This window comes from Solanum verrucosum, unplaced genomic scaffold (assembly GCF_900185275.1).
Source record: "Solanum verrucosum unplaced genomic scaffold, falcon-dt-bn FXZP01000238.1, whole genome shotgun sequence".
Classification (NCBI taxonomy): Eukaryota; Viridiplantae; Streptophyta; class Magnoliopsida; order Solanales; family Solanaceae; genus Solanum; species Solanum verrucosum.
Genome location: NW_026020630.1, coordinates 4230916 through 4254974, shown reverse-complemented (window position 1 = coordinate 4254974; position 24059 = coordinate 4230916). Strand labels below are relative to the sequence as shown.

Genomic DNA, 24059 nt, shown 5'->3' with positions numbered 1-24059 from the left:
TGCTTCTGTATGCAAAGGGTAGTGTTCCAATTGGCATCGGCAAGAATTGTCACACAAAAAGAGTTATTATCGACAAGAATGCTCGTATAGGGGACAATGTGAAGGTTGGCTACCTAATCAATTTCTTATTACCCCTCAACTTTTATTATGTTTGATGAAAATCTCATTCACTCAATATATGTACCTAGTGTTCTAACTTCTAGGCAACATATAGTCGTAAGTGTGCTGACTTCTCTTGTCATCACACAAATTTTTCCTTCTTATTTTCGACAATATACATGAGCTGTGAGATCGAGTCTCTAACATGAAATTCAAGAAGCAGCAAGGGAGTCAGACAGATACTTTATTAAGAGCGAAATTGTTACTGTTATCGAGGATGCAGTAATTCCCAGTGGTACCATCATCTAAGATGGTGAAACTTGGATTCCTCTAATTTTTATTTGTTTTGCCAAACAACCATGAGTTAAAAGGAATTTCGCACTCCTTCAAGTGACTTTTTGAGTTTCTTTGGTGATCAAAAGTCAATGAACCAAAAAAATTGCTTTGTGTTCTTGAAAGTTGAATATAATTATGTTAACTCGAGAAAAGTATGAAGTACTACATCCTTTTATTTACTCTGTTCATGTTGTTAGTATACGTTTCCCTCTATAGTTATCCATATAATAAGACGGAGGGAGTTTTCACTCAGAGATTTTTCTATTATCAGAATTTGAACTCGAGATCTCTGATCATGGGAAAGACAGGCCTAGTTAAAGTTTACTTTCGTTGCTTTATATAGAAATAGCAGAAATAGCATAAACACAAATACAATCAAACAAAGTCTCATTATATAATCAAATGAGAATTAAGTCCACAACAAAATAGAGATTCATCACTAGTGATGTACATGGTCATTCACATTTGCTGCCGGGGAAGGATAGCCCCCACTGGGCGATGCCCTGGTGCTCCGGCGGTGGCTGCTGCCCACGTAGTCCATCCTTTGTGTCGCTGCCATTATAATTTCAACACATCAAAAAGGTATAGAAAAACACATATACATACTATACTTTAGTACTCATGTGAAGAAATTTTGGTTCAAGATCACAGACAGATTCAGAATTTGAAGTTTAGTTTCATACGAAGAGAGATCAAGAGTAATGATAAAAAAGGAAGAGATATAACACCTTGAGTACTTGTAGAGAAGTCTAAGAATATTCTTGCCGCTTCACCATATTCACACCAAGAATTCATGGACAACACAAAGAAAATCATCACTAACAAAACACATGTTGTGCCTTTGTTGATAGGCATGCTTAATTTCCTCCTCTTCCTCACAAAAACTATATAAACTTGGCCTCCAAATAAGTTCTTTTTATAGCAAGTGTCATTCCACGAGAGGGACCGAAACTTATTCACTTCAAGTGTTTACGTCAAACTAATGAATATAATAATCAGTTACATAGATAGTAGTGGACTCATACTTGCTTATGCCACATGGCGTATACTCCTTTCGTCAGGACATACATGGTACCTCCCACCAGCAACAGCTACCAGATAACTCTATCCACAAAAGCCAGAACAGATTTAAATAATCACCCTACCTAGTGTAATGTCAAAGTCTTTGACTTTGATACGAAAAATTAGAAATCATTTTTCCCATTTTTAAAAAAACATTTTCAGTTATTTTTCCTCTGAATACACCCTAAAAGTCGATCTTTTCTGCTTTTTTTCTTCGTTTCCCCTTCTTTTTCTTTGTTAAGGGAACCCACGATTGTGACTAATGGAGTGCATAATATTCTATCCTAAATTGAGTCTGAAAAATTTGACCAAGTTTAGTTACTTTTTTTTTCATTTGAAAAGTCTACTAACTTATGCTACATAATGTTATTTTTAGTTTTCATTTTTTTTTTAAAATTGAGTTAAATACGTTGTCAATAAAAAGATATTGTCGAATCTCATAAAGGTATTTACAACCAAACATCTTTAAAATATATGGTTTATAATTTTGAAAATTAAACAATTACCTTTTATAACAAATAATAATAAAGATGACTTGACGATATAATAACTCATTCTTTATCTTGTTTTTATTGTATTTAATCACTATATTAATATGTTTTATAAAAGATATTTAGTCCTTTAGAATAGATGTAAAAAGGATGTTGAGATCTTTAATGGCTTGTTTGGTTGGATATAAGTTATTTCGGAATTAATTATTTTGGAATTAGCTATTTCATGATTAATGTTATTCTACTCTTGATGTGAAATAAAAATAACATTACATTAATCTTAAGATAACTAATTTCAAGATTTTATCCCGATCAAACACGTGATATACTCTAACTAAATTAATTCCGAAATTAGTTATTTTTTATCCCTCCTACCAAATGAGCCCTAATTGTGATAATGTTCAAGAAGCAGCTAGGATGACAGACAGATCTTATTAGGTGTTAGGATATAAAATTGTGATATTTGAATTTTTTTTTTGTAAAAGTTGAAATTATATTTAGACATGCATTTAACTTGAAAAAAAGAAGAAGAAGATATTTTGTGTGTGGAAAAACACACATAAAATAGGAATTAGACAATTTTTTAGAGTCTATTTTGGGCATTTAGGGCCACCAATTAATAGGAATTTAGACAGTTTTTTTTTTTCCAGTTTTTCGTGTGTGTTAGTCTATGAATATTTTCATGATACGACTTTCAGACAATTTCTTTGTGAAACCTTGAAGGAACCCACCGTATGGGGTTGGGGGAACTGTACAAACAGTCTCATAATTTCTATAGTCCTTTTTGGGCAATTAGGGACCAATTTACATAAATTAGGTGATTTTCTCAATTTTTCGTGTGTTTTAGCCCATGAATATTTTGGTGATGTGCCTTATGGACAATTTTTGGAGAAACCTTTACAGAACCTCCATAGGGAGTTGGGAGACCAGTACATACAGTCTCACAATTTTTAGAGTATATTTTAGACATTTAGGGGTAAATTTATAATAATTAGGGGATTTTCTTATTTTTCGTGTGTTAGCCCATGAATATTTTGGTAATATGACTTTCGGATGATTTAATTGTGAAACCTTTACGAAACCCTCTGTAGGGAGTTGGGGGAACATTACATAAGTCTCATAACTTTTAGAGTCCATTTTGGGCATTTAGGAGACAATTCATAGGAATTAGGCGATTTTCTCAGTTTTTCATATGTGTTAGCCCATGAATATTTTGGTGATATGACTTTCGGACGATTTCTTTGCGAAATCTTTACTAGAAAATTGAGTGTAGTAGTAGCAATTTTCTTTATTTTAAATGGAATGTTTTTGAGATATATGGATTATAGACTTGTAGTTGAAAGGGAGAAGACTTATATTTCGGATTTGTTAATATATTACTTTATAATATCCATATTTTTTTAATAACGCGTTGTTGCACTTGTGGGCTGTGGCAAACTCATAAGTTGAGTCAAACCACTAGTGTGAGTGGAGAATAAAAAATTAGACAAACAATTGTGCACTACTATCATATTCTTTTCTACTGAAAAAATTAGGTAATTGAACAAACATATGATTAAGTAATAATCAAAAGAAGCATTATATTTAAATTATCAATCATCAAAATAAGGTGTAAGGGACTGTTGTTTGAAACAAGAAGAAAAGTATGACCTCTAGTTGTTGTTACTTTCTCGCTTTACATATCGTCTTTATTTTTCAAGTTCAATTGATCTATGATGTCTACTGGCTATCTATTGTTTCAATACTTATACTACATTCTATATATGTTTCCTTGATGTAGATCCTAGCGCCAGCAGTTTTCGGAGATTGAGGGTGAGCTGATGGCGTCCTAGTTCAACCTATCTCTTTTTGTATATAATTTTTGGCTAGTCTTTTGTTTTCGAGACAAGTCTATACTTTTGATCCACTTTTGAGACTTGTACTAGTATAATAACTTTGTACTGATGTCCACTAGGTCGTGAGTTTGGATCTTGTACTTCTGACTTTCGTATGTATATATTATTGTTCTTCACTTTTTTGTTGTGTATCTAGTGTTTGTGTTTAAAAATTTCTCGTTGATTATTGTTTCTACCAAATATGCATGTTACTTGTCGTTCTGGGATATATATCAACTTACCTACTAATGAGTTATGGTATGTGATATCATGACTCGAGTTTTCGGATCGTGACATATATACATATATATATATCCCGCAGCAAAAATGCACATACACTACGTATATCGTGATATATTTTTTAAAAATAATTCATATTTATGAATTAACTCAAATATATATTGTTTAAAAAATATTTCAATTTAATAAAATAGATAATATAATAAATTTAAATATGTTTTTATGGTCAATTTCACTAATATAAAAATAACAAAAAAAAAAGATCTTTATAAAAATTCCCCCCTATTCAAATTACAAAGGGTTATGTTCACCCGTCTCTAAAATTACATAAAAAGTACCAAGTACATATAAAAATGTATACTTATATCATTCAATATAGGAAATTGAGTTTCATAGAAACCATAAAATTTTGTTCAATCTTTATATTTTATATATAAATAATTTTTTAAGAATTCAATAAGCTCACATTCTTAAGATACGAGAATTCATAAATTCAAAATCCTAACTGAAGACTCTGATTCAATACCGCACCTTCAAAAATGTTTCCCGGTTTTGATTCTACTAGCTTTTTCCTTATTCTATCATGGGCGGCGGCGGCGGCCTAACCCTGTATGCCATCAAGAAAATTAATTTACTATTAGAAACCTTCTTTCATTAAAACAATATAAGTACGAAAAAATAATTATAGTAACAAAATACGTACTGTCGATAACTAAGATTTGGTATAGGTGAAGGATATAGTTTATTTGGGATTTCTCTATTACTGCGACTTTTGAAATTGACAGTTGAGGACAAGTACAAGTTTAAGTTTAAGTTTAAGTTCCTCGATTCGCTTGGCATACATAATGATAAAATAAGAAATATTACTAGGAAATTGGATGAAGTAGTAGCAATTTTCTTCATTTTAAAATTGAGTCTTTTTGAGATATATGGATTGTAGACTTGTAGTTGAAAGGAAGAAGACTCACACTTGGGAATTATTATTAATATATAAAGTATTATTCTAAAATGTCTATATTTCAATAATGCGTTGTTGTACTTGTGGCAAACTTATAAGTTTTAGTCAAACCTCTATGTGTGAATGGAGAAAAATAAAAGGCCCAATGCACCTATCATTTCAGATTCGCGTCGCGTAGGGTCTCATTTGGGGAAATACTTTCTATCAAGGATTTTATTATATTCAGGACTTGAACTCGAAATCTTTAGTTAAGGAAGGAACAACCTCATGGTCACCTATTATATTATGATTAAAAGTTGATTGATTTGCTCAATCATTATTATATCATACACGCATATTGAGATTTGAACCTAACGTCTTATTCATATGAAGGAATTAACATGTTAGGTCATAATTCAACAGACTCAAATCCATCATATTATCATTATGATGCATTGGACTCGAAATTGATGGTGTACCCTGTTGGTGCGATGAGAACTTATAATATTGTGTTCAGTTATATTGTGATTATTTTTTTATGTATGTAAGTTTTCTATTTGATGTATCCTTATATAACGGATATTAATGAAGAAAAAGTGCTGGTCTGCTTTGTTAAATATTTATTATGTATACATAATTTAGGAAATACAGATCTTGTAGAGGTGAATATGTTACCTTTATGTATATATTTTTTTTTAAATTGCTATAATATTAAAGAAAAAAAAAGACAGAATTATATTCATTAATTATTATCATTAAAAATCATTTAGAAACAGTACGTTCCGAAAAACAAAAAAAAGGAACAAAACTACAAAATCATCAAATTCAGGATCAGCCTTCTTCCTTATTTCATGATCATGGGAGGTGGACTTCTAAATCTGCATTAAACACAAAAATAATAATTTAATGTTAGAAATTTTTATTTAAAAAAGTACTATTTTTATTTTAATTTATTTAGTACTTTTCACTTCTTGATCGTTAAATTTAACTAATATTTGAAACTAGTTAAATGAATTAGATCAACGTAACATTTTAAAACTAAAATTTAGATATTCAAAAAAAGGTCTATACGTACTGATAGCTGTGACCATTTGCCATTGGAGAAGGATTGGGTTTGAGAGTCTGCCTGATGCTGCGACCTCGCACCTGAGTCGTCTCTATGAAATCGGACAAGTTTAATATCCTCGATTCGCTTTGCGTACACGATGATAAAATAAGAAATATTACAAGAAAATTAAATATACTAGTACAAATTTTCTTCATTTTTTTTGCCCTTAGACCTTGTATGCCACACACAACTAATGTTTGTGTTAAATTGAGAAATTTGGTGTATTTGTGATTTGATATTTTGGAGTTGTAATTTATATACATACCTCTTAAAGTACCCATTTGGCTATTTTTATTGCGCGTTGTTGGACTTTACCAAATTCATATTATAATTTTTAGTCAAAACACTTATGTTTTGAATGAAAAATGTGTGGTCAAATAAGACAACGACAGTCGATATTCATAAATTATATATTATCGGCGCAAAGACAATAATACTATTTTAATTAAGGGACTGTTTGTTTGAACCATGAAGAAAATTATGACCACTACAAGATAAGATGTGAATGGTTTGCTTTGATATGTAATTTTTAAGAATTTTATATCATATATATATATATATATATATATATATATATATATATATATATGTGGAGTATTTACTTCTTTTGTTCTAGTTTAGAATTTATATTAATTGTAAAATATTTATTTTTCTTTTATTTTAATATCTGTAAGGAAAATAACATATACTTTCCTTTTAATTGCTTATAAATAGTGATACGATTTTCTATTTGAATCTATATTCAAAATTCAATATAATACAAAGAATTATCATTTATTTTCACTTTAATCTCTTTCTAGGATAATTTCTTCGATTCCATACTGATTAATTAAAAATAAAGCAATTCCAACAAAAGAAACCAAGACAACAAAGGTAAAAATACACAGTAAAATTACACAATAGTCTATAGCGATTGCGCGCCACCTGGCCCAATCATAGTAAAATATTCAATTGTTTCTTCACGAGCTCTCCTATTTACTTATCAACGGTGGTGGAGTATAGTCACTGCGTGAACAGTAAAAATGTAAATATGTTAGATAAATCTATGATAAAACAGCAACGAAAAAATTAATTTAAAAAACGATGAATAAGTGTCTCTTAATTAATAATTAGATACATACACATGATCACGAGTATTTGCTGTTGGCGAAGGGTTGATTATAATCGGAGTTTCTCGATTACTGCAACCTCGTATAACACCTTTGAATTTGATTGAGGACAAGTTCTCCATGTCCAAGAACATCCTGGCTTCACTTTGTAAACACCATGATATAATAAGAAAATTTATAAGAACAAAATAGAAAGTAGAAAGACTAGAAACCTTGTTCATTTCTTGATATTATAAATAAATTGTGTTTTGATGTATGTAAGTAGCTAGACGTGTTTGTCATAATATATAAATGCTAATTATGGTCACAAGACTCACATCACATAACTATTACCAATTAATGTCATTGGTTGAAAAAAATGTTTATTTTTATACGATATCTGAAAAGATTGTATTGACATAATACATAAATATGCTCTTTAATTTGATTTCAGCTCATATTTATGTCCTCCAAATTTGGATGCGCACAAGTAGACACTTAAACTTGTATAGAGTTGTACAAATAAACACATGTGTCCTATGTGACATCCTACGTGACAATTTTCATCCTACGTGGTGTTCTATATGTATTATGTCACATAGAACTCGTGTGTTTACTTGTTCTATTTTATACAAGTTAAAGTGTCTACTTGTGCACACCTAAAATTGGTGGGCATAAATGTGAAATGAAGTCGAGTCAATTATGTATATTATGTCCTTTTTTTTCTATTAGAATTGTAAATACACAAGAGATCTCATTTTCTCGAGATGATTTGGTATTTTTGCATTCTTTTATAAGTTTATTTTTAGTTTTATGCACTTTTTATAAAATATTCTTCATTTTTTCACATATTTTTTTAAAAAAAAAATCATTTTTTTCCTATTTAATTTGTAAATAATCATAATAGATCATTTTCACAATTTTCTTTATAGTCATTTTGTTAAATTTTTATTTTTAAAAATTGGACCCTACTAACTTTAGTGTTGCCTAGACTTTTTGAATTTTGAAGTCCCTACTACATATGCAAAGTTTGATTTTTGTTTGTTTGAAGAAAATAAAAGCTACGCGGTTTTGATTATTTCTTTTACATATACGTTGACATATTCCATTGTCAAGTGAACTAATAATATCGTTAATCAATTTCATAATTAATAAAAAGTCATATATATATATATATAAAGAAAATCTTAGGCCCGCCTACGTGGCGCCATCAGAATCCAGGATTCCCTTTTAATTTATTTATTTCCAAAACTAGCTTTCCCTTTTCATGAAAAGTTGTGACTTTTATGAAAAGTTGCGACTTTTTTGATGAGTTGTGACTTTTATGAAGAGTTGTGACTTTTATGAAAGGTTGTGACCTTTCTGATAAGGCACAATAAATATTTGTTCACACTACCCTTTGTTGTTTATAAATAGAGGGATATCCTCTCATTTCAAAACAACGAAAATTCCGAACTACTTCTTCTTCTTCTTTTGCACAATTAAATATTCTGTATTTTGCTATTGTTGAGTGACTCACTTCACCATTGTTTTTTGTATTAATATACTGGTGAATAGAATTGTCCTATCCTGAGAGGATCTATTCCTTTAAATCTCGGGTACTAGAGGAGAATAATTTTCTTAAGGGTACACTATTCATTTAGTGGGCTCGATTTTTTCCTTTCTGTTTCATTTTATTGTTACAAATCCTGATAATTTTATTTTACATCATTAATTTATGCTTATTTTATTAATTATTGTTTTTAAGTATATCTTTTAAACTTTATTGTTTATGTTTCTGCAAAATTATTGTTATAAGTATTTGTTAGTACAGATTAAATAACACACGTTAATTGAGTATTCATGCAAGTTTTCTCTACTAAAATTGTTGAAAGTAGAGTAAAAGAATTCCTTAAAGATCTGTACTGCCATATCTTGAAAATAAAATTCAAATTTGTTATGAGTAAACACATAAAGATCTTAAAAACTTTATCGCACCTTGATGTGCAAAGTGAACCAGGAAAATAAGACAAAAATTAATAAACTTTTGACATAACTTCAAGGATGTGCCGGATGACCTCTAGAGGATTTTGACTAGACTGCAGTCTCTTTTAATCCCAAAGAAATAGATAACTACACAATAAATTAATTGTTCATATTTAATATGAAGTATGGACAAATTTCTCAAGTTTACTGCAGGTTGTAAATATTTTTTTGAAGTAATAGATGTGTTTTTGACACTGTGATTGAAATAGAAAATGTAGTTTCAAATTGAACTTCATCACTCTGGAATGTTGATTTTTAAAAAACACTAAAACAAACTGAATAGTTTTGTGTAATAATTTTCTCTTTCAAATATATATAATACGTTGAATTGTTGTTCGTTATGATACATTCTCCCTTTAATTTTCATTTTAATAATTACTTATGATACATTTTAATGAGAACTTTAAAATGATATATGTAAAGCAAATAGTAGGACTAAACTTTTACACGTTAGAATTAGAATATTTGTTCATTTTTTCCAACCTTTTACAATTTATTTATCTCTTCACCAATGATTATTTATTTATTAGAATATTTAATATTACCGGTTGATACATTTGATTCCTCAAAAATATCAAATAATAACACTTGGAAGCAAAATGATAAATTATAAAATTAAATTAAAGATAATTGATTGAAGGATAAATGATAAAACGTTATATTTATTATTTTCCTTTGTAGTGTTTTAGTTTAAATAACTAATAAGTTTTAAGTATTATTTTCTAAATTCCATAACACTAAATTTCTGTGAAATTTGCAAAGAATTATATAAAAGTCTCTTTTAGTGGCAACATTAGTCGCCGCTAATACCTATAAAGGTCGCCACTAAAAACTGTTATAGTGGCAATATCTGCCGCAAATACTTATAGTAGTCGCCACTAAAAGACTCTTTTAGTGGCAACTTTTGTTGCCGCTAATACCTATAACAGTCGCCACTAAAAGACTCTTTCAGTGGCAACATTTGTCGCCTTTAATACCTATAATAATTGCCACGAAAAGTTTCTTTTAGTGGCAATATTAGTCGCCGCTAATATACGAATAAAAATCGCCACTAAAAGCTCTTTAGTAGCAACAATTGTCGCCGCTAAAGACTCTTTAGTAGCAACATTTGTTGCCGCTAATACATATAGAAGTCGCCACTAAAAGACTCTTTTAGTAACAACATTTGTCGCCGCTAATACCTATAATAGTTGCCACGAAAAGTCACTTTTAGTGCCAATATTAGTTGCCGCTAATACATATAAAAGTCGCCACTAAATGACTCTTATGTGAGCAACTTTAGTCGCCGCTAATACTTATAATAGTCGCCACGAAAAGACTCTTTAGTGGCAACATTAGTTGTCGCTAATACTTATAGTAGTCGCCACGAAAAGACTCTTTTAGTGGCAACATTAGCCGCCGTTAATACCTATAGTAGTCACCACGAAAAGACTCTTTTAGTGGCAACATTAGCCGCCGCTAATACCTATAATAGTCGCCACGAAAAGTCTCTTTTAGTGGCAACATTAGTCGCCGCTAATACCTATAAAAGTCGCCACGAAAAGCCTCTTTTAGTGGTAACATTTGTCACCACTAATACCTATAAAAGTCGCCACTAAATGAATGTTTTAGTGGCAACTAAATACCTATACATATATTCAGGATCATCAACAAGAGAGTTTTATTGATACTACATGGAGTTTGAGTTAACTATGGTGAGTTTCCTTGCTTCCGGAGGATTCCATTTACTTTCAGTTGTTAGGAGGTCGTGGGTCTTGTGTCCCGACTTCCATCTTTGTCATTTAGAGTCTTCATAGATAGACAGTAGAGTTTTAGAAGTCTGTTCATTTATTTTATTAAATGTTTTAAAAACTTAAGTTGTCTATTTTATGGCGAGTTGAATACATTATATCATTCTGAGTTTTCTTTTGAGTTGAATGAATTTTATTCATTTTTTTAACTTTTGCATGCTTAAGTTAGTCTTCCGCTTGTAGTCAACCAGGATGAGGGTTCGCTTGGGGACCAGTAATGGTTCTTGAGTGCCGATCATGTCGAGGGTGTATGCTCGGATCGTGACAGACGTCAAATCATTTAATTTCTGTTGAAATATTCTTAAAACCTATTAAAAATTACTTCTTTTCTTATAACAGTCGATTATTGAAAAGATTGTTCAAAAGTTTAGAAAGATTATTTATGCCCGCGCAAAGCACAGGTAAATTACCTAGTTTGTTAATAAAAAGATTTGTTTGAGAAGCACAAAAAGTTTTAGAGGTTTTGCCTTCCATCAAGGTTTGTCTTAACAATGTGATAACGTTTATTGATAAGTGAAGAAATCTCAATCACACCACTCGTTAGTGGTTGAGTCACCTTATTTAAGCGATGATATCAAAGGGGCGTGACGCCCCTTCACTGAAAACTACATTGTGTATAGTAGGATTTAAAAAAGAAATATGTATATATAATATATATAACAATAGACAGAATTTATAGATAAACATTTTAACGTGACCTCAATTTTCATTTTGACCATCTAAGCACCTTAACTTGATGTGTTTGGCTTTTTCGTGTGTGTTTTATCATTAATATTTTGACTCAATAAAAATCATGGAGTTCTTGACACTAAATTTTGGAGTTGTCTAAATATCGAGTAGCATAACTGTACAAGATAATTCAATAATTAATATTCCCGCATCCCATTTTATGTGAAGGTGTCACTATTCAAAAAGTCGAACATTTTTTTTATAATTATAATTTTTTTCATTTACTTAAAAAATAAATCATTAACTAAGATATGTATTACTTTTCATATATTTTATTTTAGAAATTTTAAAAATTTATATTTAAAATTTGCTTTTGTCATCCATGAATAATCAACTATTTCCGCTATACCAACTGCCCTTTCAAACCACAAACTGTGCCAACTAACAAAGTACTACTAACTAACAACAAAAAGAGAAAATTTTGGAAGAAAAAAAGTTTCTGACAAAAAAAAATATTAAAATCACAAATTAATGAAAGAAAAAGAAGAAAAAGGAAATTTTGTAAAGAAATTTGAAGATTTGTAATGTCAATGCACTGAAAATCAAAATCTCCTCATTAGGTGCGTTTTTTTTTTTAAATTTATTAGAAATGTGTATTCCTGTTTTAAGTTTTTTTTTTTGGTTTATTGTTGTTAATGGAATTTTTTTGCAGAGAAAGAACCATTAGTGGATGATCATTCAAATTTTTAATGGGCAAAGTCCCATCTTGAAGTGAGTTTCTTTCTTTCTTACACTCAATAGATTAAAATGGTGTTTGATTGAACTATTAGATCCGTATTGTGATTTCAGAATCATTGCAAAAAGAATCGTCACATTTCGAGTTCGTATGAGAGAAATGTGGTCTTTTTAGTGTGTATTGTCATATAACAGAAGCCGCAAGTTTAGGTAGAAAGAACAACTAGTGTCAGAGATGTTGAACTTTACATGAAGGGAATGAGTGCCTTGATTGAATGGAATTCGGAATCCAAGTAGATTAGATTAAAGCAAGTATGAGTTCAAATGAATGCCTTAATGGAATAGAATCCGAGATTTAAGTAGATTAAGTTAAGGCAAGTATGGGAACAACCTTTTTCTCGTTGAGTTAGGATCAATAACCGTTCGACCTGAGGAAAGTGTGGTCAGATTCAGAATCCCTAATGTCTTGCCTTCTAATGCACCAACTTATGGCATCACTACCTAGTGGGATGGTTGAGATCTTTCTAACCCTTTACCAGATGTCTCGGATTTGAACCCTTATGAATGGAGAACCCTCTTGGTGGGGAGAACTTCACGTTAATCGAGCATATATGGTGCCACTAATCTACGGATTAGTAGTCCAATGGGTTTCGAACACAGGATGCCTAAAGTAGTATGAAGGAAAAATGGCATTAGATGCGGATTCAAGATTTGAAGTTTATTATATGTACATATTCAGTGTACTTCTCGACAAATATACAGGATTTAGATCAAAATTACTAGGTTTTGTCAAACCCGCAATACTTCCCATGCTAGCTTCGTCTAACATGTCCTTAATGATTATGCAAGAAGGAAAGAAATGCACTTAAGATGATGAGAAGCATACACAGTTGTTGGTTAGAATTGAATGTATGAAGAATCAATGCCTATTTTCTTTATCAGTTAATTTACTTTATCGTTCATGATCAAAAACTTTATCGTTCTGTTTATCTATGTCTCCGAGTGGATGAAAATATCTTTAATACACTATGATTTGTCCTTCTTCATCACATCTAATGAAGTGACCTTGGCTGGTTCAGATGGGATCATCAGACGAAAGAGCAGTACTTCAACTTGAGGATGAAAACCTTGTCAGATTAGAGCATTTTGATAGAAAGGCATCTTCTTTGGGCACCGCTCCTCAAAGATCTTATGATCTCGAGGCAGATGATGACAGTCATAAAAGTATATTGTATAGCATACAAAGGAACATTAAGATTTTTTTTTCTCCAACAAGTTAAACATACTTGTACCTTGTGGCCCTTTAGCAATACTTGTCGATGAGTTAACTGATCAACATGTGAGTTGTTAAACTATTTCGGACAAAAAAAAAATCTGCTCTTTATACGAGCTTGCTGACATTGTTTTCTTGTTGTTGAATATTTCAGGGATGGACATTCATACTTAGCTTGTTAGGCATCATTCCCCTTGCAGAGCGTTTAGGTTGGGCCACAGAGTAATTCTCTACAACCAATGTCTACAACACGTTGCATGAGTAAATCATAACAATCAAAGTGGAATTGAACGTCGCAAAGACATGCCAGCATTTCTTGACATGTTCACGCATCATGCATAGTTCTTAACCGTGAAATGGAAGTTCTTTTGAGCTAGATGAGATCACACTTATTTATCTCTGTTATGGAAAGACAATAGCTTCCTGATCTTTTTCTCTGTTTAAAAAATGTTAACATTACACGTCGTGTTTGGAGCATAAGTTGAAGATTACTTACTTGGTCTATTTATACTGTTGTACATTTTCCAAAAATGTAACTAATACGTTTTCGGTTTCATTCTTTGTATAGGCAGCTGGCTTTTTTTACTGGACCTACAGGTAGTTTTGTCTTTAACTGTGGCATCCCTCATCTCCATATCATTAACTTTTACTCGAGTATACGATATATAGAGGCATTTACTTTTTGTGTGTTCTTTTCTTTTGGTCTTTAAATCTTCTTTTGGGATGCCAATTTATATGTGTGATAAAATATGCTGACCAGCAAGAAGGAATAGGCACTAGTTCATTTCTCGTCTGCACCCTAATGGTAGAAGACATGAATAAATGTTTATATCGTCTCACACTATATAGTATTTTCATCACATAATTTTCAAACCGAGATAGAGAATTCTATCAACCTGTTTCCCTTTTCCCTGTAATTGCACTCTATTTAGCCAATATCATCTCAATTAATCTGCAGTTAAAAATTTTTACAGTCGGAGGACTTCTAAATGCCACTTTTGGAAACGCGACAGAGTTGATAATATCAATGTATGCATTGAAAAGTGGAATGATTCGTGTAGTGCAGCAGTCACTATTGGGCTCAATTCTGTCCAATACTTTACTAGTGCTAGGATGTGCATTTTTTGGCGGTGGAATTGTTCATTCTAATAAGGAGCAACTTTTCGACAAGGTATATTTTTATTACTCTCCATATATATGTGTTTGTGTACATCAATATCAGTATTAACTTTGTTCAAGCTATATGTCGAGGGATAACACTCGGATAATTGGATTTTTATTTTTAAATTTTCTTTGTTAGGGAACTGCAGGGATGAATTCAGGGTTGCTTTTAATGGCAGTTATGTGCTTGTTGTTCCCCGCTGTCCTCCACGTTACACACACTGAAGTGCATTTTGGGAAGTCAGAGTTGGCACTTTCCAGATTTAGCAGCTGCATTATGCTTATAGCATATGGCGCATATCTATTTTTTCAGCTGACCAACCAAAAGAATCTCTACATGCCGATGGCCGAGGTTGTGGTTCTTCATTTTCCAGCACAGGCTTGTATAAATCGTGTCACCCTATACACATAACTGTATGTTTATACAAAGTTCGACTTGGAATATCGAAGTGAAAGTTTAAAATGAAAAACTGAAAAAATAATGATAGTTGCAGCCAAGATTTCTGAAGGTTGGAATATGCATTAACCTTATTCTTCCTAAGGTCGCATCTTGTCTCATAGTCGAAATGCTCCAACTTGTGGACTATAGTGTATCTAGTCTTCTGTTTTTAAGCTTCCAAAAGTTCGTAAGATATTTGATCTTTATTCTTGTTCATTCCACCTTGAAAACTTGCTATGTTAAGGCAAAACAATGTTGTCTTGAGAACATCTAATGGGATTAGAGAAAACAAAGAATCCCATCTCTGTTACTTTCCTTCTTTATTAGCTCTTAAAGGCTACAATGAGCTGTACGTTTACGTCCAATCTTCCTTCATGAATTTGTTCTCCTCTGAGTTTAGTACAACTTCAGGAAGAGGATCATATTGATGGAAGTGCAGATGATGAAGAAACTCCGGAGATATCGAAATGGTGGTCAATCCTATGGCTTTCTGTTGTGACACTATGGATAGCAGTCCTATCAGAGTACCTAGTTAATACCATAGAAGTAAGTGCATCCTACTAACCTTTTCTCTTTTTGCGGTTTTGCAACTCAGTGTTCTTTCTGTAGAACCATCTAGCTTTTCGAAAAATCGAGAATCTTCTTTTTCTCCTTGTTCTTTCAAAACTTACTGTTATGAGATTTATATGATTGAACTTATCCAGGTTTTACTTTTTCTTAACTCAACAAAAAAAGGTCCTTTATATAGAATATGTCTAAAAGGAAAAAAAAACTATGTACAACTATGTTGCTCGGACTCTCCAAAAATGTTGCCTCACCTCTGTCGGATCCTCCAAATATGCACTACTTTTGGAGGATCCAACACCCACCCATCGGCATTTTTGAAGAGTCCAGAAACATAGGTGTACAGAGATTCTACTCTACTTTTAGTCCTCTCTGTGTTAAACAACAGGAAAGTATTTGAACACACTAAGAAATGTGTTATTTTTTATGTGCTCTTTGAGCCCCTCTAATAATAAACATATATGACAATGTTTTCAGGGGGCTTCCGTTGCGATGAATATTCCTGTAGCATTTATAAGTGTGATAGTGCTTCCCATTGTTGGAAATGCTGCGGAGCATGCCGGAGCTGTCATGTTTGCCTGCAAAGACAAGCTTGTACATTCTTCACCTTTCTTCCTTACAAAGCTAACGATTTACAATCACCATCCCTCATTTACTTAGTGTCTGTGCAGGATATATCTTTGGGAGTGGCAATAGGTTCATCAACACAGATAGCCATGTTTGGGGTAGGTAATTAACATATCAGAGTTTCTGTATCATGAATTATGCCAATAAGGAACTTTAGTCATTACTTTTGTTCTATTTAATCAAGATATGAATGTATCACCCTAGCTGCTTTGTCATTACATAAAACACTTCACTTTTTCACTTCTTATTTCAAGAAGGCACAATACATAAACAGGCACTCAAACTTGACCTCCACTGACATGTAAAGCAGTCTAATTTTCAGAATGCACATCTTGACACCTCAACTTGTCTCCACTGTGTCAGTTGAACACTCCAACTTACAAAAATGATCATCTAGACACCTCCAAAATTTATGCGCCATGTCAGCGTAGGGTGTCCATGAAACACAGTGGGGTCTAGTTGAAGTGTTTAGTTTTCATTTGATACTAAGTTGAGGTGGCTCGATGTGCGCTCTCAAAGTTGGAGTATTGCCTGAGGGTCAGTTTATGTATTATGCCTTTCAAGAAATATAAAAAATATCTTGTCGTTTCCATGTTTATCTCCTTCAATAGCCTGTCAAGTGCAAGTAAATGAAGAAAAGAAGATATTACCTGTGTTCTAATTTTGACTGCTATCTTTTTTCTGCTTGGTAGCTTACACCCGTTTTCGACTGTTCTCTTGCTACAGATCCCATTCTGTGTTGTAGTCGGATGGATAATAGGCTCACCGATGAATTTGGACTTCCAAATGTTTGAAACAGCTACACTGTTTATGACTGTCCTTGTAGTAGCTTTCATGCTGCAGGTACCCTATAATTTAAACTCTTAAAATAATGGTAAATAAGAGTTCTTTCCAGATTTGAAGACTTGCTCTCCTTTTCACCTCTTCATCCTTTTCATTTCCTTCTGTTCTGCTTCATCATGGGTGTACATGAATGCAACGGTCGGAATGTTCATTTTTTATGCTGCATCCTTGCAATTAAACGATATCTTTTTTTCTACAGGACGGGACGTCTAATTACTTTAAAGGGCTGATGCTCCTTTTCTGCTATCTGATAGTTGCAGCAAGCTTCTTTGTACATATAGATCCGGAGTCTATACGTGAGTTTCCTCCCTCTCTTCGTGCAATTATTATATGGTAGCTTGTGATATTTATTGTATTTATACTTACTAGCATTGGTAATATCTGTTACTACTTACTGGCATTAAGTAATCTAATATACTTTGCTTTATTGTTATCAGATTAATTGAGCATCTCTTCTGTTGTTCAATTAAATAAATACTTGACCATGTGAAATCTTGTTAGAACATATTTTTGGTTATGTGTGCTTTCCGTTTTTGACTTACGATGAGAAAGACCTTAAAGGTATCCATGTACATTATAAACCTTTTCCGCGACCTCTATATTACTAATATGAGACATTGTATATCTCTAACACCCTCCCTTGCGTATAACTTGATTCCAAGAGTTAGACTAAAGATAGAGTGGATCAAACAGGCTGAGAAGTAGGCTTGAAGATGTTAATGACTCAATGACTGAAACGGGATACGAAAGTTCAATTCTCTGCCTGGTAGATTATTGATAGGACTGTCGGAGAGTAAATATGCAGTTAATTCAGTTGCTATACCAGAATAAGCATAGATCCCTTTTGACCAGATTCTTAGCCTTAGTGGAGATGTTACGAGCAAATCCAAGTTCAAAAATCTAGCATTTAGCTTAGGAGAGCTTAGAGATTCTAAATTATATATGTAACGCAATCTGTGCTTGTTTCTATGCTGCTCGAACTCTCCAAATATGTTGCTGCACAAGGGTTAGTTCCTTCAAAAATGCACTACTTTTGGATGATCGACATGCACCTGTTGACATCATTGAAGAGTTGAGCAACATAGCTGGTTCTACAGCGAGTTGAAAACTAACCAGGGATCATAGTAGAATTGGAAAGACAATACGTGTAATTGAGAGTTGATGCTTAAAGGAACTAATTTGATTCCCTCATAATGGAACCACTCAAAGATTCTATGAATCTTTTTTTTTTTTTGATGTCAAGGGAAACCCGCAGCCGCTACCCTTTGGATGCGCACAGGGTAAAACTCCCGCTCCTATGCAATAGCTCACAAACCACTAGGCAAGCCCGGTGCGACGAGCTCGACCCAGATGGCAAACCCCTTGCTTTCGCTGGCAAGGGGTTTCAAACTTGAGACCTCCAACATGGAAGTCCCAAGCCCAAACCATTGGGCCACCCCAAAGGGTAAGATTCTATCTTATATCTGATGCTTCTATAGTTTCTCCTATTTTTTCTTTTTGTGAATTTCGGTACATAGACCTGAATTCTATGTTGCTCGGATTCTCCAAATATGTTGCCGCACCCATGTTGGATCCTCCAAATATACACTATTTTTTGATGATCCGACATGCACTCATCAGCATTTAGAAGAGTCAGAGCAACATAGCCTGAATTAAGTTTACATAATACTCATCGGACTACCTGACAAAAGCAGTTGTTGAAACTTGAAAGACATAAGGAATGCAAAATCTGAAGGGATTTTCATTCATTAGAACTTGCGCAGTTACAAACTTATAATCCAGTTAGAAATTATTCCTTCCTTGAGAAATTGATCTAAAGAAACAAGAAAATAGAAAATAAACGGAATGCGGAAGGAAAAAAACACAGAAGGTTATGAGTTCAAGTAAATCTTCAATAAAAACTTAATGTCGCCTCATCCCTCAATATAATTCATTTTCTCTCAGGTCATCTCCTGAAAAGCAGAGAAATGAACAGAATATTAGTCGATGAAAAATGGTGTTGGAAAGTAAAACGTCGACTATGCAGTACCAGAATCACATGGAAGATGGCTCACCAAAATCCCTAGGCATCTTGCATTTATAACATTCTGCTCTACTGGCATAGTTGTGCGTACCACATCCTAATCTGGCAGATACAATAAGGAACTTATGTCAGTCAGTAGTAAATATAGAGGACTTCTAGTACTTTTTTTACTCTCAGTTTCTTTAAACAATGTTAGAATGGGATGAGCTCAAATGGAGTTATGATTTTGAGTTTATAGGTTCTGAATTCTAGAAAAAGATAGATTATTGGGTTCTAGATAAATTATTTATTCATATTAAGTGAATCTTTAGACACAAATACATGGTTTGGACCAAAGCTATTAGTTTTTGCCAAATCTGTAGACGGGCTTGTAGCTCCGCCCCTGAATGGAGTGACATGAACAATGAGGATTCATGTTACCGACCAAAGTTGTTTTACTCATAGATTGTTGTTATAGAGTTGATGTGAACTAACCTGCTGCAAATCCAATCACCACTCTTCCAACCAGGACAAGCACTTGCATCATATCCATAACCTGTTGATGCTATCATTCCTGCCCCGTTACCATAATAATCACTTTTTAAGGCACCACATCTATAACAGCTTGTTCTGCTTGCGTAGTTGTGAGAACCGCAGTTTATGGCACTGCAATACCAGTCTCCAGCTAGGACTTCTGTTTTGTTTAGTCCATACATGTAAACATCGGTCGTTGTTGCATATTTGGGACAGCTACATCGTTGGCATGCATCCCGTTTCTTGAAATTTAGGTGTTGGCATGCAGCACACATCCAATCTCCTTCCATGCTCATTTTCTGTCCGTAAATCTGGAAGTGAACATGAAAAGATTATGAGAGAAAATTTAATATGGGAAGCCAAATAGGCCATTGTATAAGGCATGTAATAGGCCATTGTAAAAGGCATGCAATAGGTCATTGTAAGAGGCATGTGCAGCAACCATTAAATCCTATCGGACACACATCTTTGAGGCTTTGTCCTTACATGGTTATAGCTAGAATTGCATTTTTCTTACACATGAACAGTCATTTCATTCTAGAAAGAAATTTCTTTGCACAAAAATCTTGTATTGTAGGTGTAAGTTTTTGAAAAACTTGCATTAAAGACAGTAACTTTTTTGGATAGAAGCTGGAACGCGAGGAAATTTAGTTCCAATATTAGATAATGAAATGCTACATAACGCGAAAACATGATGAATTCCTCACCTAAAAAGAGTGAAGGACTTGAAGAACTGAGCTTCTCGACTAGACGTAAACTATGTTGGAGCTGGTAATTTTGGTGTATGGTCCGGGGAGGTTTATATAGTTGGAAAAACACATTATTGGGTCCCAAAAAAGTTCTTTTTGATCTGTTTTGAGCTTTAGACAGTTTACTTAAATGGGATCCTCAAGATAGCACAAATGTTCCAAAAAAGATTTGGATGAACCTTCTACCTTCCTAAGAGGCACATACAACCTCGGCGTATCAGGTTCATCTGAATACAGTACTTCCGATGCATAGTTTAAATTTATGGTTAAAACTACATCAAATAATATATTTGAACCTATAATATTAGAAACACAACGAGTTCAATGCTAAGAACTTCAAAAGACTGAACTCATAGAGTTTAAATCCTGGATTCGCCTATGACTTTCATTTCTTCTCGAGTCTAGAGTTACGGCTTCCTAAATTTGTCAACTGTTAACTTCATGCATTTGAACACATGCATATTATGCTAACATCTCTCTTTTCCTAAATATTCTTCAATAATTTTAACTTTCTTTCTGGATTGGAAAAAAGTAGAGAAAATTTAGGGAATAGAATCCAAAGACAGACAAAAACAGTGATTTTTTAAACAAAAAAAATGACTTTTTATCAACAGAGATATTTAACAGAAAGGGCCACTAATTTGAAAGATAAAAGACATGATTAATTAAGAATTAGTTCTGGTTGTCTGGACCCTAGGAGATATGCTATGGAATTGAAACTACATAATTATTTTTCCATGGAATCTGACCTTTCCAAACTACTGAAAAATCTAATAGTAGAATACATTGAACGCGCATTCATGATTTAAACTTGATAAGTTCAATCTTTAAGGTCCCTATTTCTGAGTCGATTGCATTTTTGGAATTGTTGCTTTGACATGTTAGTGATTTTTCATATGTATATTTATTGTTTGTCTTGAAAATGATGTGTTAAGTTGAACCTATTAAATGTTTGGTGATCCGTTCGCCTCCGGTTGGGGTTACCAAATGGGGCCTTTCTCTTGAACAAAACCGGTATAGGTTTAGAACGAGTATAGTTTAGTATATGCATACATTTATTTGTATTCGTTCTACACACACACATATATAATTCAAGCAAAGTGGTAGCTATATAGACCCGCCTTGCCTTCTCCTTATGGGGTTTTTGGAACTTAAATGAGGGATTGGACATCATTTTTGCCATGATCAAGTCCAGAACCTCCAAAATGTGTGTGTACTATAAGAACCAGTTGAAAATGAGAAGCTTTAAAATGCATATTTAAATTATCATCATAATACTACATTAGAAGACATATATACAAGCATTTCTATCTGTTTAATAACATACTAAATGGTGATTGAGTATGATATTGTAAAGATATGGTACCTGAGCCTAACTCAACCCCAAAAGCTAGCTCATGAGGGGAGACCATCAGTCTATTCGCCAACCAATGTGGAACTTTTACCCACTCTAACACCCACTTCACACCCATGCCCGACTGGAGCGAGGACCGAGAATCCAAACGGGGATGGACCTGGCTCTGATACCATGTAAAAATATGGCACAAGGCAATGAGATGGCTTTCACCGGACCTTAAAAAGGTGGATCTATTCGATCATGTTGGTTGTTGCAAAGACTTCATGTTGTTGAATAATTGTTTGAGTTTTATCCAGTACCTCATTTGATTCGGTTTTCATTATATCCAATGTGTTGTATCTGACTTTGCAGAGGACAAGCCACAAAAACATATAGGATAAATGAGTAATTTTGTGCTAAAACTGAAGGCGTAACAAAGAATTGCTTGAGAAGAAGAGTCCCCTTTGACAATACTGAACAATGATTTGATAAAGATTCATCTATCTTGTTATAGTTCAAGGTTTAGTTTTCTCCTGAGTTGCGCAAACTCTTCATTTTGATCCCACACCAGTGTCAGATTCTCCAAAAATACACTACTTTTGGAGAATCTGACACATACCTACTGACATTTTTGAAGAGTCCGAGCAACATAGGTTTTCTCTATCCATTTAATCGAGCAGCTAGCTTCTTGCTTTCACAGTTTTGATATGCCTACGCGTGTTATTAGGCTCTATAGTATCATGGATGATGAATTGTTTTTTTTTTTTTGCCTTTGAAATGGCTGGATGTAAGTAGTATCAAATTAGATTGTAAGCAGAATGTAAGGTTCATTTTTTTAACATTATTAAAGCAGGATGCATTATTTTTGTCATCCCAAAGTGATTTATGATCTCTGCAACAAAACATTTGCATGGTGAAGGAAATCATTTGTTGATTGGAAATATTATGTATAGATCATATAGACAAGATATTGAAAAAATGCTATAGAATATGTCACATGGAGAAAATTTTAATCCCTCGTTCGAAGGATATGATGTAAATAGGCGATTTTAATGCAAGTATTAGTGTATGCTTTCACGAATATGTCACGTGAAGACAATTTTACCGTTTTGGAAAAGAGGAAAGATAATTGCTATGTGAACATGGGACTTATAGTAACATTTTTTTTCTTTTTTTGATGAAAGTTCTGTATTTACACTCGATGGCTTTAAAAGGTAATGTCAAAAGAATAGAGCAGTTTGATGTGTTTTATCGGGATAACATATAAACGTGTCTTTTAACTTGCTTTTTTCATTGACATTTATGTCCTTCAATTTTTGGTATAGGCATTTAAATTGTATAGAATTGAGCAAGTAGACACGCTTATCCTATTGGAGTTCTATGTGGCATCCTCCGTGTACTATGCCACGTAGAACATGTGTCTCTTTGTTTCATTTTTTACAAGTTTAAGTGTTTACTTATACGTATTCAAAGTTAGAGAACATGAATGTCAATTGAGGCCTAAGTAAAAAGTATATGTATGTAATATGCCTACTATATATTTTAGCATAGAAGTAACTGATGGCAAGCTGTATGAACATTTTGATCCAAGTCCATTTAATTTTAATTTTGATTTTGACTGTTAAGAGAGCATTAACAAAATAGATGCCAAAAATGGATGATAGAGACTGATGATTTTTAATTTTTTTTGTGATCTAAAATAGATATTTCTATAATGGATAGTGGAGATACAGTTTCTATCGCGGGAAAAAATTACTCGCACCTGATATTTGAATTAACTTTATAAGTATATGACACATCCTATTACTTAATTATGATAAATCAATATAAACTTTAACCTCAATATATCACTTAATCATAATTCTAATATGGTTCAGTATAAATATAAAAATGCAAGTTTTTTTCCATGAACATAACTCCTTGAATTATTTTTCAAGCTCTTATTTTAATAGCTTTAACCATGTTTATTATAGGTGACTAATCAAAATCATTGTCATATCCTACTCAGTGGAATATGAAGATACTTACCATAGAACAAGTCAATCTAGTCTTTCATAATAAATGGAACATATCGACG

General features: G+C 32.9%; 1 protein-coding gene, 2 long non-coding RNA genes and 1 pseudogene across 3 annotated transcripts; 1 reads left to right on the top strand and 3 right to left on the bottom strand.

Moving 5' to 3' along the window:
• Nucleotides 1–807: 807 nt before the first annotated feature.
• LOC125811755 (uncharacterized) lies at nucleotides 808–1355 on the bottom strand. Its single transcript, XR_007441932.1, has 2 exons — nucleotides 1164–1355; nucleotides 808–987 (listed from the first exon to the last, which is right to left on the bottom strand). It is a non-coding gene; the product is annotated as an uncharacterized LOC125811755 (long non-coding RNA).
• Nucleotides 1356–5824: 4469 nt separating this feature from the next.
• On the bottom strand, nucleotides 5825–6352 carry LOC125811756 (uncharacterized). The gene is made up of 2 exons (XR_007441933.1): nucleotides 6115–6352; nucleotides 5825–5917 (listed from the first exon to the last, which is right to left on the bottom strand). It is a non-coding gene; the product is annotated as an uncharacterized LOC125811756 (long non-coding RNA).
• A 5858-nt stretch (nucleotides 6353–12210) lies between these two features.
• LOC125811737 (vacuolar cation/proton exchanger 3-like) lies at nucleotides 12211–22445 on the top strand (annotated as a pseudogene).
• LOC125811751 (uncharacterized) lies at nucleotides 19282–20193 on the bottom strand. Its single transcript, XM_049491291.1, has 3 exons — nucleotides 19859–20193; nucleotides 19416–19486; nucleotides 19282–19313 (listed from the first exon to the last, which is right to left on the bottom strand). Exons 1-3 carry the CDS (start codon nucleotides 20191–20193, stop codon nucleotides 19282–19284), a joined length of 438 nt encoding a protein of 145 aa, XP_049347248.1.
• Nucleotides 22446–24059: the final 1614 nt, after the last annotated feature.